This window comes from Stigmatopora nigra, chromosome 13 (genome assembly GCF_051989575.1).
Source record: "Stigmatopora nigra isolate UIUO_SnigA chromosome 13, RoL_Snig_1.1, whole genome shotgun sequence".
Taxonomy (NCBI): domain Eukaryota; kingdom Metazoa; phylum Chordata; class Actinopteri; order Syngnathiformes; family Syngnathidae; genus Stigmatopora; species Stigmatopora nigra.
In genome coordinates, this window is record NC_135520.1 from 11,708,578 (window position 1) to 11,722,500 (window position 13,923).

Consider the following 13,923-nt stretch of genomic DNA (forward strand, 5'->3'; position numbering starts at 1 on the left):
TCTGTATTAACAGCTCTTTAGATTACACCCGAGTTTGGAGATCCTGAACCATCCAGTGAAGAAGAGAAAGATTGACTTCTTTCCCCACTGGATTACACATTGATAAATGTGATTAGCAAAATAGACCTTAAGTATTAAGAATTATTTGGTTGGTAATGATATGCAACATGAAAATAACAATTCGGAAATAGAATTCATGCAAATTATTAGGTAAATTGTACCTGGCTGGTTTAGATAAAATAATTAATTTAGGATAGGCATGATTTCCCTAGGACTGAAGAGACATGGAGTGTTTTCTGTGCACGGAAGGCATTCCCTGTTTTTTACACTTTAGATAACATTCTGAACTTGTATGGAACATTGAACATGAAATATTCTGGACACAGGTTGTCTTACTTCTTGCTGCTAGAGACCTGGCAGCGCTTCTTCTCACATAGCTGAGTCACATTTGGTTTAAGGGAGGAAGCAGTGGAGACCCTCAATAGAGCTTGAAGATGCTCATCAGTAAGTCTGGACCTATACTTGGACTTATTGAAGTTCAAGTAGTTCAAGGAGTAGAGTTTCTCACACAAGTTTGTGCTCCCAAAAAGGCACATGGTCCGCTTGAACATTTGGGAAAGTTCAGGGAAACTGGGGGTCAACTATCTCAAAAATTGCCCAAAATTGTCTGCTTCTCCACTCACCTCCCTGAACTTGGCTTTGAGTGCAGAGTTGCACTGCAGGTCAATGAGCTCAATTTGAAGCTCAGGAGGGGCATCTTGCACATCAAAGGAGAAGGGGTCCGCAAAAATTTGAAATGTGGCTTTGTGTGTCTTAAAGTCTGCAAATCTGTGATCAAATTCCTCCTGCAGCTTCGAAACACATATTTCTCACCACTGAATGGTGTGCCTGCATCCACAAGAGCCTTGCATGCCGGGAAATGGAAAAGGTTTGCCTGAGAGAACTGGGCTTTCCATAACAAAAGTTTAGTGCAGAATGCTCTCACGTTGTCATAGGCAGCACGGACAAGTTGCCCCTGGCCTTGCAGCTTCTTGTTCAGTACATTAAGCTCATGTGTGATATCAACAAGAAAAGCTAAGTCCATGAGCCATTTGGGATCACTTAGCACAGGAACAGCAACCCCATCTATCTCAATGAAGTCTTTTACTTCTGCTCTCAACTCAAAAAATATCTTCAATACATTTCCCCTGCAGAGCCAACGTACCTCAGTGAAGTAGAGCACATCCCCATATTCAACAAAGAAATATTGCACTCCCCACTTGTCTTGAAACTGTCTGTGCTCATCACTGACCTTTCTCTTCACGGCAGGCTTTGAAACAGACATCTCTGGGGCTGTAATATGTGTTTACACTAGGAATGAGTCTCGGATTGAATTTTTAACTTTCAGTCGCGTGGTTCTGTGGCACATGCGCACTTTCGATTTGACCGTTTAACTTTCAGTCGCGCGGGTCTGTGGCGCATGCGCACTTTTGCTCTCTGATCGTATTGGATTACGGCAGCTCTCTGAACCGAGCGGAGTGAGCGAGGCACTGGACAGCCCGGCCAATGTCCCACCCTCCAGAGCCATATACTTCACCGTGATTGGTTCATCCAGCTTTGAACATGTCATTCATATCAATCTTGCGGGCCGCACGGACATTAATCTTGCATATTAAGACGCGGGCCGCAAATTATTGTCCCGCGGGCCAAATGCGGCCCGCGGGGCGCGGGTTTGAGACCCCTGCTCTAGGTACTCCAGTTTCCTCCCACATTCCAAAAAACATGCATCGTAGGCTGATTGGACATTCCAAATTTCCCCTAGGTGAATCATTGTCTGTCTCGTCGTGCCCCGCGATTGGCTGGCCACTGATTCAGGGTGTCCCCCGCATTTGGCCCGGAGTCAGCTGGGATAGGCTCCAGCACCCCTCGTAACCCTAATGAGGATGAAGCGGTTCAGAAATTGAGATGAGATTAGTTCTAGTAAGGTCAAATTAAAAGGAATATATTGGAGTAAAAAGCTGAGGTTATCAACATAGAAAGATTTGAATGAATAAAAAAATATTTAGTACGTGAAATAAGACTTTTAAATTAGTACCTTGTACTATCAGTGCTATGTTTTTGTAGGTGTGTCCCTGCCATAAGTCAATCACCCGCCCAGCGCTCACTTGCAGTGAAGCTTATGCATTAGTTTAGCTTAGCATGTTTTCTCTGTCAACTCAATTGTGCGAGTTTGAACCATCAGAGCCAGAATATCATTTAATGAAAGAAAGACACCGTGTTTCTGAGTATGACCTACAGAATCCTATTCATTTAAATTTGTCAGGGTTCACAACAGCTTTTACTTTACTTGCCCAATCCAAAAATGTGACTTTACTAGACGTTTGCAGGTTTCTGTTAAATGTATAGTATCAAGGCATCTATTTGTTTGACGGCTACTACGCTAATATTTTTTTAAAAAATGCCTCAGGCCGCAGATGATGATTTTGCCTCTTAAGCTGTCTTAAGTCGTTGGCTCTCATCAACGGCAACCGACATCCAATTCATCGGCTGTGGGAGGGCTCGCAGTAAATGAACAATTTCACTTCAATTGAATTGGCTGTCTACTAGCAATGAACAACTTCCAATCAAAGCAGTAGAATGAAATAATACACACGATTGGCCATCTATCATCATCTGTAGCAGTCAGAGTTAATGGCGCTTACCTAAAATCAGGGTATTGTTGGATTAGCGGCTGCAGGTGGTCTTTGATGTCACCTTTGTTCTTCTGGCCCACGATGTCGCTTAGGTACTCGCCGACCGGGTCCAGCCACTCTTCACATGAGCCCTGCCCAACAACATGCAAAATTGTCTGTACAAATTGTCTTGCCGACGATCAAGTCAGAGCTGTCATACCATGCGCCGGAAGAGGTCTGCCAGCCTGGAGCTTTGGGTTCGGATTTTCGCGGCTGCCTTGTCGTGTTGATGATTTTTACACGAAAAGTTGTTTTTCATCAGCTGGCCTACGTACTCCTTCACCACGTGGTAGTGCGCCCGGCTCGCCATCTCCTGTCCAAAACATGGACTCTGCATTTGTAAAACAGCATCCCTCCAAAGTTGGCAAACACGTGGCACGAACTGCAGATAAGGCCAGGCCAGCCACAAATTTAACCTTCCAATAAATGAATTTATATTCAGTACTTTAACTATGATAAATATCAAATCCATTTGTACATGCAAAAGTTAATTATTTTATTCATTTTAGATTATATATTTTTCTTCAAAATTTATGTCTTCAGTTTTAAATTAATTTGAGGTATTTCAAAATAATATTTTAGATTAAAAAAAATCTTTAAAATCTTAAAAAAAAAATTGAATTTAAATTTAGCTATTTTAATTTAAAAAAAAAAGGACAACCACACCTCTGTTGACAATGATGCACACTTGGCAATGTATGATCATGTTATCAATGCCACAGATGGTGATCAATGGTCAATCCATTTTGAATGGGAGGCCTTTACAGGCCAAATGGATTGGATGGTCCACCTGTGTGGAGTTTGCATGTTCTCCCCAGGCCTGCGTAGGTTTTCTCCGGGCACTTCAGTTTCCTCGCACTTTCAAAATGCATGCATGGTAGGCTAATTGGACACTCTAAATTACCCCTAAGTATGAGTGTGAACGTGAATAGTTGTCCGTCTCCTCATGCCCAGCGATCGGCTTGCCAGTGATTTAGGGTGTCAGCTGGGATAGGCTCCAGCACCCCCTACTATCCTAGTGAGGATAAAACGGTTCAGAAAATGGATTACATAAATTTTTAATCAAAAACATAATATTTAGTTCTTTGCAGTATCTTTTTTAGAAAAAAATATTTTAAAAAATCGCAAAGGGAACAATTAAAACTGAATATTTCTCGTTTTCCACTTTGAGCTTTTGAAAATCAATGGATTAAAACATAAAAATTTAAAAATTCTATCTTTTCCCGTTTTACATTTTGAAAAAAATGTTTAATCTAAAATCAGAGTAGTCATGGGGTAATTGCAACGTTTTTTAAATCCTCAAAAATATATTTTTTAAAAACTAACATTTTTTTAAATGTAAAAATAGATGATTTCTCCCTTTTTTGTTAAAAAATACATTAAGTCAAACATTAAAAACACAACTGAATATTTTATTTAATGGTTTTCTTTTTTAATAAAAAGAAAATATTAAAAGATAGTTATTTATTGTTTCCCATTTTTATTTAAAAATTGCAAATGGAGGAAAAAACGGAATATTTGCTATTAAAAAGATCAAAAAAGAGGATTAAGAGAATATGTCTATAAACGATCTAATGACTATCAGCTAATGCTCTCAATTGATTAATTGTGGCTGGCTAGTAGGGAGACAATGGTTCTTGAATGAAACCGTGACAACGTGGACCAAGAAAAAAAAAAGGGTTCGACACCCTAATGTTAAAGGGTTCACCTGGCCATGTGGTGGCCGCATGGCTTGGCAGTACTGTGCCAGAATCTCGGTGCGAGCGGCAAGGTTTTTAAAGTCATCGTCATTAGTCAGCCATTTTCTCGTCATCATTCTCCGTAAGAATGGCTGCAACAAAAAAGTACGACACATTTGTCATCACAATATTTGAAGTTCAGTCTTTTGATATTTTCCAAAATGTCCCATTTGGTAAAACTCATAATTGTTTTTGATTTTTACCAAAAAATGATGTGCCTATATCTAGTTTTACAGAGCAACACGAGTACTGCTAAAATGACTAAAAAAGAAAATATATCGTTGAAATAAAAATAAACCCTTTCTTTAAAATAAGAAAAGATTATACAAATAATAATAATACTGACAACAACAATAATAACAATAATAACAATACCAATAATAACAATAATGAAAACACCAAAATGTCTTAAGAAAATAACAAGGAGTTATAAATCAATTTACAAAATAAACCCTGATGGGAAGACACGGGAAAAAGAGGAACTTGAAACAGAGCATGGCACGAGAACTTGCCATGATACAAACAGAGCAGGGTAAATCAGACAAAGCAGTCCATCCTATAATGGCTAAAGAAAACAGGGTTTAAATGGAGAGACAATGAATGATTAAAAAGTACACGCAGCTGGTTACAAGAAGAAGGAAAGCCTGGAGGGATACTAGAGGCGAAAAGCAAACAAACCAATCAAAACACCAAATAACCCCAACACATCTTCAGTTATGAGGATTAATTTTTTTAAAGTCAGACTTTAATAATAATTAAGATCCTAATTTTAAGTGTTTTCTGTTACTTTTTTTTCCGAATGATTGTCCCTCAGAAATATGTTATGCTATCATTTTAAAGTCATTTGCTGTAGCTGTGGGGTAGACCTGCCAACTAGCTTAATAATTGTTTGTTCATGTCGAGCCATGTGGCCAAAGTGGTTTTACAATTGTTTGTTAAGACAGTGGAACGTAGGATAAGCTAACTAGCTGGCCTTGCAATTGTTTGTTCACCTGACTAAATGTAACATAGGCTGGCTAACAGGGTTTGCAATTGTTTCCTTGTATTTTGGAATATGGCCAACTCGCTTTAGAATGTTATAAAAATGAGCTATAAAAATATCTGGTTTGCATACAACCTAAACCTGCAAATGTCTAACCATATTAGCCTAGTTTTTTGTTTACATAAACTCTGTCCTACATCCCTGTCTTATAAATTTTACCCTGTGTTCCTATATAAAGACTGACCCAGTGTTCATTGAGAGAGAATTGCGAGGACGACAGACTGTGAGAGGTTTACAGCTGTTTGAGCATTCTCCAACCATCTTGCAGTCCGGTAACAAATCTATTTCGTATTAAAATTGATCTCACTCTTTCTTAACCTGTACCTGAAGTAGTATTCTCAGATCTACCAGTAGCACCATTAACAGTTCATAGGGGACTCATTTGGCTGCCATTGATAGTGCTAGAGTCATATCTAGATTCAGACCTGTGTAGCGCCGTCAATGATGCCAAATAGATGTCCATTTAATACAACTGAATTGGATGTCAATGACTTAAACAACAGCCAAACACCTCCAAAAAATCTCGGAAACCAGGGACTCCAAACAAGCATGGGCGGTGGTCAAATCCCTGACGAGACCACAATCGAGCAAAGGCAGCAAGACGCTCATCTATAACGATCGTGAGTACGCATCTGCAAGGCCAAGGCAACGGCTTTCGTCATTGAGTACGCAAAGGTGAGTGGGCGCAAGAGTGATAAGTCGAGTAGGAGGACCGTACGAGAGCTTCGAAGGGATGCTCGTAGACTACAGGGTTCCCCTCGGCAATCACCCGAGTGTCCATTCTCCGAAGATGAACTCCGCCGAGCTCTCAACCAACTGAAACCAGGCAAAGCTGCTGGCCCAGATGGAATCGCCCCAGAGATGCTGAAGTACCTCCCCCCTGAAGCACACCCTATTCTGCTCCAGATCCTCAACATCAGCTGGACCACCCAATGGTGTCCCCAACCCTGGCGCTCGGCGGAGATCATCCCGATCCACAAAAAAGGCAAGGACCCTCAATTAGTCGGAAGTTACCGCCCAATCGCCCTTACTTCCACTATTAGCAAGACCCTGGAAAGACTCATAGTAAACCGCCTGTCCAACTGGCTGGAGGAGAAGGGCATTCTTAGCCCGTGGCAGGCGGGTTTCCGTAAGGGCCGCTCCACCACCGACCAATGCCTACGGCTGTCCCAATTCGTCATGGATGGGTTCCAGTCTAAGCAGCGTCATCGCTCCATTGCTGCGTTCTTCGAGTTTAGCAAAGCGTACGACAAGGTGTGGCGTGCCAACCTACTCCAGAAGATGCTGGCGATCGGTGTTCCTCTCCGGTATGTTGAGTGGATCAAAACCTGGTTCACTAACCGAACGGCACGCGTGAGGGTCAACGGTACTACAGGACGCTGCCGCACGTTCAAGGAAGGCCTTCCCCAAGGATCGGTGTTGTCACCGCTTCTCTTCACCATCTACATCAACGACCTGCTTAACTCCTTTGAGTCTACCACCCTCGTCTCCGGCTACGCTGATGACTTGGCGCTGGTCTGTAGCGGTCGTAACAAAGAAGAAGTGGCGACGAGATTAGAATCCGAGGCCGCCAAAGTCCACCAATGGTCTGCGAATAACCACCTCACCCTCAATACATCCAAGTCGGAGGTAGCGTTCTTTACAATGGACGCTGCCGAATCCTCATGGTGCCCAAACATCACCGTCGGGGGTGCCAGACTCAAGCTCAACCCAACCCCTACCTTCCTAGGGGTCCAATATGACCGCCGTCTCACATTCAACGAACACATACGGCACTTGAGTCAAGTCATGAGGCAACGCACCAACATTTTGCGACAACTGACGGGGACGTCTTGGGGATGGCGACCTATGGACATGCGGACGATCTACATCGCAACCATCAGATCGCTCGCAGAATATGCAGCTCCTGCGTGGGCACCATGGGCTTCGCCAACCAACATCCAGAAGCTAGAGAGGGCACAGTCGGACGCGGCACGGACCGTTACGGGTCAACTACGCACAACTCCCATTGATGCCGTCCTCCACGAGGCCCAGCTCCCACCTCTATCCAACCGCCTAAGACTAGCCAGCTTGAAAAAGGCGGACGACTGGTCCCACCTCCCCCCCAATGATGACAGGAGAGTGTTCTTCGAAACACCCTGCCCTAAACGCCTTAAGAGGGGTGACTGGCGAACTCTTACCACCCCTACACTCACCAACCTCAACCTCATCCCGGCAGGCGCGGAGACAGTACACAACCCTAATATCTCGTGGCCACCGCCCCTCCCTCCACCTATTCATTTTACACCCACACAGAAATCCTCATCCCCCACCCAACAGTTAGACGCAGCCACCAAAACTATTGCGGCACTAGATAAAACGGACTTATATATCTACACCGACGGCTCCACCCACAACGGTACGGAGAATGGAGGAGCAGGAGTAGCAGTCTTCCGATGCGACGCCCTGATCCACTCCTGGCACGCACCAACGGGGTCCCTTAGCAGCTCTTACCAAGCCGAAAAGACTGCACTGAACGCAGCCATTGACTGGCTCGGGCAGAATGACAACTGGACCTCGGCCCCCGTCTCTCCGCAAGTGTCTCCTCCTAGCCCTCAATAACCTGAACAACCTTGACCCCCCCACCATTGCCCTAAACTCCAAATTTGCGGCCCTTCCCCCATCCAAAAAGATCCAGCTAATCTGGGTCCCTGGGCACTGCAATCTCACAGGCAATGATATAGCAGATGAACAGGCGAAACTTGGTTCCACCCTCCCCCAACCAACGGCTCCGCTAGAACAACAAACACACCTAGCTATTATTCACAGGAGCTGCAAACCCCCCTCACCAACACATCCCCGCGTCATCTCCCTCACATCCTCCCGTCCCAATCCGGAGGAAGAGTCCCAGCTATCCAAGAAAGACCTTCATGACCTTATTCGATTCCGGTCCGGCCACCATCCCTCCCTCCGAAGATGGCAACATCTGACGGGGAAGTGCGAAAACGATCGGTGCCGTCTCTGCGGTGAAGAAGAAGAATCGGCCGAGCATCTCTGGCTGCGGTGCCCAGCACTTCAGAATGCCCGTTACCACCGCCGGCTGGGACTCTCCTTCGGAGAACTACGGAGCCTCCCACACGCGAGTCTAGCGCTTCTGAGGATTATCCTCAGGCGCCCTGGGTGACTCAACAACAACAACAACAACAACAACAACAACAACAGCCAAAAAACATTCACAAAACAAAATGATTATATTCACGCACACATGCACACACACTGGCATCCATATACGTATGTGCACGGCGGGCACAATTGTCGACTAATTGTTAATACGATCAGGTCGGAGTTAATTTTTTTTCATTAACAAAAATAGTCACTTGCAATCTTAATGAAATTTTATATTTATTGATTTCATTTCGTCAGACATCGTCCTTAACAGTCAAGGTTACACAACAATAACACTTCAGAGTTTTGGTAGTACGGCGTCATTTCTGCCTGATGAGTAGAATACGTATGTTTAACATTTCATTTACAATTATTTAACATCCATTATTGAAAGTTGAATTTGGGAGTACTTAGACGTAATTCTATCAGTGGGTAACTCTAGCTCACAAGTTGCACAGTAGGGAAAAGGGGAAGTCCAAAATCAATTCCTTCTCAAAGTAGGAATTTCCCTTTTCTGCAAACTTCCACTTTTATTCCTCTCTAAAAACAATTTACTCTTGTGACATTTTCTGACTTCTGCTTCTTCCAAAGCATACCTGTCAAGCTCGGCCAATTGCTCCCCTTATTAATGATTGGATACACGTGCGCCTATCATGCTTAAAACATGACGATATTAGTAGTCGCCGATGACGTTTTCCTCTGCTGCCAGTGACTTTGACGATCCGGATTTGAACCAGAATGGGTAAAACGAGATCGGTTTTAGAACGTACTTTAAAAATCTCGTACAAAAGTTCATGTATGGCGTACACAATTTGAAAAGATCAAAAAACGTATAAAATATGGGAAAAACTTGAGTTAAGTTGACAGGTATGCCACAGTAAAAATATAATATGGCCACGGTTGTAAATTAACTAGTAAAGAGGAATGAAAATGGGGCGGCCCGGGGCGTCGGCCTCAAACTGTGGGACATGGGTTCAAATCCAGGTCGATCCCCCTGTAGAGTTTGCATGCTCTCCCCATGGTTTTTCTCTGGGTACTCCGGTTCCCTCCCACATTCCAAAGACATGCACGGTCGGCTTATTGGACATTCTAAATTGCCCCTAGTGATGAGTGTGAGCATGAATGGTTGTTTGTCTCCTTGTGCCCTGCGATTGACTGGCCACCAATTCAGGGTGTCCCCCGCCATCGTGACCGGACGTTTGGTCGCGGGTCTTTTGGTCGCTGCTCTTTTGGTCCCCGTTGGTCCCCGGTCTTTTGGTCGCCGTTAGGGTTAGGGTTAGAGTTAGGGTTAAGGTTAGGGTTAAATAACTAAGTACATTTGACAACCATAACCCTAATCCTAACGGCGACTAAAAGACTGGTGACCAACAGCGAACAGAGAGCGGCTCCAGCACCCCCCAGGACCCTAGTGAAGATAAATCGGTTTATGAAATGAGATGGGAGAGATCAGAGGAATAAAGTCACCTCAAATCCCTCCTTGCTACAAAATCAAGCTAAAATTGAATTTCCTCATTGACTGATATTGATGGTGATCGATATCCAATACAATTGGCCAGGTAAGGTTAGCAGCAATTAAATAATGCCATCAATGTCCCCAAATGAGATGAAACAGTTTTCTTTGGAGCGTTTGCATAATATTTGTGTGACGTCATCTGTCATCAAAGGCCGCCAATGAGTTTACAATGTAGAGAAAAAAATAATGGTTACAAAATTATTTAAAAGGAAAATCGAAAACAAAGTTTATTTTTAGGGATAGCAATTAAATAGTTTTTAATATAAAAGCAAATAAATTCGATAACATTTCTTGCAATAACGAAAAATGAAATAAAAGTGCACAGTATATACTTTAAATAAAACTGCACTAGGACCATTTTCTTGAAGTAAAAAGCCAATTTAAACAAAATGACTACATTAAAGCTATTGCAAAACAATGGGAACAAATAAACTAGAAAAAGACGCTGTTGCACCTTGACGTCATCCTTGAACTGATGTTGGACACTTTCCAGGAGACCAAGGATGAGACGCCGCACCTCCTTGCCCACCTCTTCTACCATTAGCGGGGTGGACTCAGCGTACACGTCCTCCAAATGGCGCCTAACGAACATTAGATTAATTTCAATGTCACAGGATTAAGAGGGTAAGAATACAGACACAGGAAAATACATTTTAGACATACATACATATGTAATAAATATGTTAATAAATAAATAACCGTGTTGCTGAAATATATATATATATATATATATATATATATATATATATATATATATATATATATATATATATATATATATATATATATATATATATATATATATATATATATATATATATATATATATATATATATATATATATATATATATATATATATATATATATATATATATATATATATATATATACATATATGCATAGATGCACATGTATACTGTCAAATAATCTTAAGTAAACAAAAAGAATGTTTCAACACGTGTCATAGCCTTCAACCTGTGTCAGCCTTCAACCTGTGTCAGCCTTCAATCCGTGTCACAGCCTTCATCGGTGTCACAGCCCTGCATCTTAGTCATAGAGACTTTGTATGTCACGCAATCTTGCCCTAATTAACCTGTTGATGCAGAAAGCAGTCAGAGATTGGAGAACGGAAACAGTCAAACATTGACCGGAGTCTTACGCAGAGTAACTTTGTCTGTTCTCCCTTTGGCTCTCCATTTGCAGAAGCATCAAAATTTCACTCATCTGTCTTGGCGTGCTTACTTGGCGACCTTGTTGAACGTTCATCATGGAATGGACATTTTTGTCCTGAAATCCGGGATTCAAGATTTGTGGCATCGGGGCGACGGGGAATCGAGAGGCCAAGAAACTGATGTCAGCCATCCTGTCAGGCCTCCGACGTGACTGGTGGCTGGGTGTTCCAGTTCGACCAATCACAGGCCCAGCCCCAACGAGCAGAGTGGCGCCAGGTGGAGGCCATCAACGGTCTGCCAAGTTATAAGGCCACCGGAGACTGAACCAGTTGCCGGATCGTCATTTCAGCACGCTGAAGTACCTTCACGTAAATGACCATTGTTCCATGTATAATTTCTATGACCCATGTATGCCCAGGAATCGCCAAGCAAGTGACCAGGAAAGGAGAAGGACGACCCAAGGATATTGACCAGGAAAGGAGAAGGACGACCCAAGGATATTGACCAGGATAGGAAAAGGACGACGCCAAGATACTGACTAAGAAAGGAGAAGGACCCGCCAGGATAGTTACCAGGACACGGACTGAATATTGTTGCTGACAAAGCATATTTCAATAAAGGTGCACTAAGAACTCGACTATCTATCTCGCCTGCTTTGGGGCCATTACCCAGGATCATAACACATCCCTCATTGAGGGAAGGGGCCATTAGGGATTGGTCCCCGTCGCCCGAGGTTCAGTGACGAATCTCATCACACCAGGACAAGACTTACCTAAGACGTCATTAGAAAATGCCTAGTAGAAGGTTATTTTCTCTAATTCACTTATTGTAGATTTTAATATTGGTAACATTTAGCTACAGAAAATGGCTCTTCTCTTGAGTAAACAACGTCTCCTTGGTGAGGGTGAGACGAATTGGTTGCAACAGGAATTCAGCCAGTGAATTTAGCTATCCTTGGGTGGGTTAGCAATATGGTGGTGATTAGCAAAATAGACCTTAAGTATTAAGAATTATTTGGTTGGTAATGATATGCAACATGAAAATAACAATTCGGAAATAGAATTCATGCAAATTATTAGGTAAATTGTACCTGGCTGGTTTAGATAAAATAATTAATTTAGGATAGGCATGATTTCCCTAGGACTGAAGAGACATGGAGTGTTTTCTGTGCACGGAAGACATTCCCTGTTTTGTTTTGAGCGGGTGAAATATGCTTTGGCGTGGGTCATATTGATGACTAGTAGAATATTACGGATTGCATAAACATCGAACAATTGATGTCAACCAAATGAAATTGCTTTTTATTGCTTTAAAGGCATACAAATTACAGATTTGGCAAGTAAAGAGTTAATCACAGTGCCCTCACACGGCAGTCGCTCATGCTGACCCACTGGGGCATAGAACTTGAACTTCCAAAACAAATTTCAATTTGTAGATGTGTGGCATAAATATCTCATATGGTAATTACCTATTTCCTTTGGGAATTATTATTCGTGATATGACAGCAATAAGCGGTGAGCTGCCAAGAAGCCCCACTGGGGATGGCGGTCTCCACTGGTGATGAAAATTTGCAGACCACTGATGTCTGATTATGAGTGTGAATGGTTGTCTGTCTTTTTGTGTTTTTGATTGACTGGCCACCAAGATATAATCAATCGATCAGATATCAAAGTGCTTACCCATATTTTATAGAATATATAATAATAGAATAATGGAAATTTTCATGGGTACGGATCTTTTTGGGTCACCCTGTAGTTTTGTAAGTGAATAGAAAAGTTTTGTAAGCATGATGAAAAGATTATTGTGAGTGCATAGAAAAGAAAGTGTGGGGAATGCAGCTGAAAGAGTGACAGAGAGACAGAGAGACAGAGAGAGAGAGAGACAGAGAGAAATTGTGACAGAGGGGCAGAGAGAGACAGAGAGAGAGGCAGAGAGAGAGAGTGATAAAGAGAGTTGCAAGGACAACAGACTGTGAGCGTGTTAACAACTGTTTGAGCTTTCTCCCCATCCTGCAGTTTGGTAATAAACTTATTTCCTATTAAATTGATCTCACTCTTTCATAACCTGCTCCTGAAGTTGTATTTCAAATCTATCAAACCCGTTGGCACACTTCCTGTCTCCAGACTCTGGGTCTCTCTTGCTGTTGCCTCCATGGCCCGAAATAGTCCTCAAACCTCCCAGACCTTGTTGCCTCTCTGGGGTTGTTTTTATAGCTTCCTCATGTAGGTGGCCTTTCCCTGCCTTACCTATTTCTTCAGCTCCTTCTGGACCATTTTCAGACTCTATTTCTCCCCAAACCCAAATACCCTCTTCTTTTTGTTCAGGGCGGTCCTTAAATCTCGCGTGACCCATGGCTTATCGTTCGAGAAACAATGGACCTTCTTGGAGGGTACAATGTTCTCAACACAGAAGTTTATATAATCCGTGATGCAATGCAGTGGGTCAAGCTGTCAATGTCTTCAACATGTGAATTGCACAGCACCTCCCAGTCAGTGTCCTCCTTTGTGTTGGCATACAGCAGGTCCAAAGTTTTGTGTTCCCTGGTTTGGCACTTCACATACTGAGTGAAGGTGGGGAGAGTAGAAGCCAAGAAAGCATGG

At 42.7% G+C, this 13,923-nt stretch overlaps 1 protein-coding gene across 2 annotated transcripts in view; it reads right to left on the reverse strand.

The window, feature by feature from the left end:
* LOC144206587 (exocyst complex component 3-like protein 4) overlaps nucleotides 1-13,923 on the reverse strand; it is a 38,849-nt gene that overhangs the window by 5,363 nt on the left and 19,563 nt on the right. For both annotated transcript variants that reach the window (XM_077731637.1, XM_077731636.1), the window contains exons 11-14: nucleotides 10,604-10,730; nucleotides 4,420-4,542; nucleotides 2,872-3,024; nucleotides 2,682-2,803 (exon numbers count right to left, since the gene is read on the reverse strand). In XM_077731637.1, the coding sequence (XP_077587763.1) occupies nucleotides 2,682-2,803; nucleotides 2,872-3,024; nucleotides 4,420-4,542; nucleotides 10,604-10,730 (525 nt within the window). The remainder of the gene's footprint in view (nucleotides 1-2,681; nucleotides 2,804-2,871; nucleotides 3,025-4,419; nucleotides 4,543-10,603; nucleotides 10,731-13,923) is intronic.